At 42.9% G+C, this 4,965-nt stretch overlaps 1 protein-coding gene across 1 annotated transcript; it reads right to left on the bottom strand.

Annotated features, from left to right (window-relative positions):
• Positions 1–1,692: 1,692 nt before the first annotated feature.
• LOC113036337 (putative nuclease HARBI1) lies at positions 1,693–4,300 on the bottom strand. Its single transcript, XM_026192627.1, has 2 exons — positions 3,243–4,300; positions 1,693–3,130 (listed from the first exon to the last, which is right to left on the bottom strand). The coding sequence occupies exons 1-2, from the start codon at positions 3,953–3,955 to the stop codon at positions 2,683–2,685; spliced, it is 1,161 nt and encodes a 386-aa protein (XP_026048412.1). The 5' UTR covers positions 3,956–4,300; the 3' UTR covers positions 1,693–2,682.
• Between the last annotated feature and the right edge of the window lie 665 nt (positions 4,301–4,965).

Raw genomic sequence — 4,965 nt, 5'->3', positions numbered from 1 at the left:
TCCGTATAGTCATCATCGGCTAATGTCGCCCCCTAGCGTTTGGAGTATAGGCTATACTTGATCCAAGCGTCCAAGCTGAAGAGAGACATTAAGACATCGAGTATTTTTGCAATAATGAGGAAAAAAAATATTAGTCTCTTTATCACCTTTTTTTTTTTACTATAATAGAATATTATACAACATTTAAATCAGAATCAGAATCAGAATCAGGATACTTTATTGATCCCTGGGGGAAATTATTTTTTGTTACAGTGCTCCATTATAAACCAACATTAAGACAAGACAGACAATACACTAACTAAGAATAGTACAATATATACATATATATACATACATACATACATAAGTCACTCATAAATAAATAGCTGAAAAAGAAACATGTGTAGTTATAGCAGCAAACAGTGTGTTAAGTGGATGCGTTGTACAGGGAGATGGCCACAGGCAGGAAAGATTTCCTGTGTCGTTCAGTGGTGCTTTTCGGTAATCTCAGTCTCTCACTGAATGAGCTCCTGTGACTGACCAGCATGTCATGGAGTGGGTGGGAGGTGTTATCCAACATTGTCTTTATCTTGGACAGCATCCGCCTCTCCGACACCACCTTGAGGGAGTCCAGCTCCATCCCCACAACATTGCTGGCCTTACGGATTAGTTTATTGAGTCTGTTGGCATCTGCGACCCTCAGCCTGCTCCCCCAGCATGCAACAGCATACAGGATCGCACTGGCCACAACAGACTCATAGAAAATCCTGAGCATTTTCTGGCAGATGTTGAAGGACCTCAGTCGCCTCAAAAAATAGAGACGACTCTGGCCCTTCCTGTAAAGTGCTGTGGTGTTTTTAGCCCAGTCCAGTTTATTGTCAATGTGTACTCCAAGGTATTTATAGTCCTCCACAATGTCAACACTGACCCCCTGGATTGAAACAGGGGTCAAGTGTTTCCTGGTCTTCCTGAAGTCCACGATCAGTTCCTTGGTCTTTGCCACGTTGAGCTGCAGATGATTCTGCTCACACCACGTGACAAAGGAGTCGACCACAGCCCGGTACTCTGTCTCATCATCCCTGTTGATGCATCCAACCACCGCAGAGTCATCAGAAAACTTCTGAAGATGGCAGGTCTCTGTGCAGTGGCTGAAGTCTGTGGTGTAGAGGGTGAAGAGGAAGGGGGAGAGGACAGTCCCCTGTGGTGCCCCTGTGTTGCTGATCACCTTGTCAGACACACACTGTGGGAAACGTACATATTGTGGTCTTCCTGTCAGGTAATCAACAATCCAGGACACCAGAGAAGCATCCACCTGCATCGCTGCTAACTTATCACCCAGGAGGGTCGGCCTGATGGTGTTGAAAGCACTGGAAAAGTCAAAAAACATGACCCTCACAGTGCTCGCCGGCTGATTAAAACAAAAACTCTGACTTTTTCAATCTCTGCTCTTTGTAGAGTTACACAGCTGAATTCAATAAGCTATAACCAGATTTTACACAAGCCGTCATGGCTGATGGAGTCCATCCCAGATACCATGAGATGAGAGGTGGGGTTCACCCTGGACAGGTCGTCAGTCTTGACAACAGCAAGGTCAAGGCGATGGCACTTTCCCCTGCTTTCAAAAAAAGCTTAATATTCATTCATTCATTTCAGGCACAACAAAATAAATATATTGAAGATAAAGTGCACAAAACAAAAAATATTTCAAGGACAAAAGATCTGGGCCCGTATCCCTAAAGATTCTGAGAATCCTCTCAGAGAGCTCCTAACTTAACCTAAAAATTCCTTGCCAGGAGTTTTAGCTTCGAAGTGATTCCAGAACATTTTCATTGAACTCTGAGCAAGGAATGGTTGGGAAATCCTATCTTAGTGAGGAGGTGTGGGTGACCCCGTTGCTAGGTATGAGTCATCATTTCAAAAGCCGTGATTGGTTGATCCTACAAGTTTGATGGAAATGAGCTTTTGGTGATAATGAGCAAAGGATGTACCCTCAAATCAATAAACATAATTATACACTCTAATCTTATGCTGACTGTAATTGTAAATAATATTTCACATTCAAGAAAATATCTGGAAAATGAATAGTAAGCTGTAGGGGTTATAGCCTAACATTAGAATCTAAAATATGTGAAAACTTAAACTCATTACACCCTGTTCAAATAATGATTCGTGTCTTATTTGCTCATATTAATATCCTAGCTGGCATATTTTGTACTTTCACTCCCATATGGACCCCATTGAAAACAAGATGGCCTATCTCAAGGGGCTGTCCTTAATGAAGTGGAAATCACAACGTTACAAGTCCAGTGTGGTCTTAACGAGGGTAACACGGCTCAGTTTTTATCAATGTCTGTGATTGCTGGCTGGTCTATTTATAAAGGCTTGTTAACAAATATCCTACAAACACAGAAAATGGAGGGAAAAAAAAGGACTCGCAAGCCGAACTGGACTGAGGAGCAAGGTTTGTTGCTGGCCCAGTTGGTGAACGAACATAAAGGTATGTTACGAGGAAAATTTGGCCCAACTGTCACTAGCCAAGGCAAGAGGCGCGCCTGGGACACAATATCAGGATAGCCCAGCGGATCAAACACCATTCCCATCTGCAGCACCTGCTCCGTCAGCACCCCTGCAGGAGAGCAGATTGCAACTCACAATTGATGTGTTTGAAAAACAAAAAGAAGTCCTTTCCCTTCAGGAGGAGTACTACCACCTTAAAATTGAACACCTAAAAAATAAACCATTTACAGATTGTGTTCTGTGTCTTGCATTTAACAATTGCAGGTGATGTGCAGTAAAACTGTGGTAGTTCTTAATACCATCACAAGTTCTCAAAAGACATGGGGCTACAGCTTGCCTGAAATGTAAATTTGTGAAGTTTGCCCTGTAAGGCAGTCCACTCTGGGCTAGGTTCCCCTGTGGAATGTAAATATCTTCTTCACCACCATCCTCATCGTTGTCCTCATCCTCATCGCCATCCTCCAGAGGTTCTGCAATCTGTCTAACCTTGCAAATATTGTGTAATATTGCACAGGCTATGATGACTTTGCTGACTTTTTCAGGCCTCAGCCGCACCTCTTCGTGGAGAACATGAAAGCGCCTCTTAAGCTGGCCTATGCCATGCTCCACCACCGCTCTTGTTGTCTTGTGGGCCCTACAATAGAATACAGAGACCTTTAATTATTTGATGGAAATATTGCACTACTTGGATGCTCTAACATATTGCTTGCATTTCATTTCCATGATTTTTGTATTGTTTGGCTTACCTGTTATAGTTTAGTTGGGGCCCTTGGCATGGCTGGAGGTAAGGTGTAAGGAGCCATGGTTTGCATGGGTAGCCACTGTCCCCTAACAAGTGGCAATTAGCTGGCACATAGCGTCTCTCAAAAAGCTGTCTGATGCCACTCTCGGAGAGCATTCTCGCATCATGTGTGGAGCCTGGCCGTTTAGCCACAATGTCCAAAATCTTACAGGCCGCATTGAAGACTATTTGCACATTGATGCTGTGGAAATTCCTCCTGTTAACAAAGACAGCCTCGTCCTCTGATGGCGCAATTATTCTCACATGTGTTCCATCAATTACACCCACAACGCCAGGGAATCCTGCAATGTCCATAAATGCCCTTTTATGTGTGTGTAAAGTGCGGGCATCCAGCGGGAATGAAACAAATTGTGTCACAATATTAGGTTGTGACAAAGCTGTCAGTGTTTGGGTGATGACTCTGCTGACAGAGGATTGGGACAGACCCAAGTCATCACTGCTGCATTGTTGCATTTTCCCAGTTGCCAAATACCTCAGGGTTGTGATTACTTTCGTCTCCGGTGTAATAGCGTTGTGGCGTCGAGTTGGTGAAGTAATTGCATCTCTAAGGAGATCCACCACAAACATGATTCCTGCACGATCCAATCTGTAGCGTCTCAATAATTCCCAGTCATCCAGTGTTTGCAGGACATCTCTCCTGCCTCTTCTGTTGGCCATTTTGTGCAGCTGCTTAGGGGAACTCCTAAGCCACTAAAAGTCCTCTTCCCTGCTCTTAGCAGATCTCGCCTTAGGAGCCCTTTTAAGCGCTAGAAATCTTGAGGAATAGCTTTTATATTAACTGGGATTGTCGTGTCACTTTTAGGGGAAATTCTAAGAAAACGTCATGACTCTGAGAATTTTCTTAGAATTTGGCCGCTAGGAGCCACTTTTTGCACAAAGATTCTTTAGGGATACGGGCCCTGATGTCTCAACAGGACCTGGAAAAACTAGTCCATGCATTCATCTTTAGTAGGTTTGATTACTCTAATAGGATCTTTACAAGTCTACCTAAAAAATCAGTCAGACATCTACAGCTCATTCAGAACTCTGCTGCTCGGGTCCTCACTAAGACCAAAAAAGTGGACCACATCAGTCCAGCTCTGAGGTCTTTACACTGGCTGCCTGTCCGTCAGAGGATAGACTTTAAAGTTCTGATGCTGGTCTATAAAGCTCTGAATGGTTTAGGACCAAAATACATCAGTGACCTCCTGACCCAGTATGAACCTTCCAGATCCCTCAGGTCATCTGGATCCGGTCTTTTATCAGTTCCCAGAGTCAGAACCAGACATGGAGAAGCTGCATTCAGCTTTTATGCTCCATATATCTGGAACAAACTCCCAGAAAGCCTCAGATCAACTGAAACACTCAGTTTATTTAAATCCAGGTTGAAGACTCTTCTATTCTCAGCTGCATTTCAATAAAACACCAAATCCACACTGTTAAGCTACATTTCAAAACTTACATTTTAACTACTGATTTTATCAAGGCAAGGCAAGGCAAGGCAAGGCAAGGCAAGGCAAGTTTATTTGTATAGCACAATTCAACAACAAGGTGATTCAAAGTGCTTTACAGAGACATTAGAAACAAGAACAAATAAAAAGCATGATTTAAAATTGATTAAAACAAGCAAATAAACTAACTAACTAATTAACAAACAAACAAACAAACAAACAAACAAACAACAGTAT

Source organism: Astatotilapia calliptera, chromosome 14, assembly GCF_900246225.1.
Source record: "Astatotilapia calliptera chromosome 14, fAstCal1.2, whole genome shotgun sequence".
NCBI lineage: Eukaryota > Metazoa > Chordata > Actinopteri > Cichliformes > Cichlidae > Astatotilapia > Astatotilapia calliptera.
This window is presented reverse-complemented; position numbering and strand designations above follow the sequence as displayed.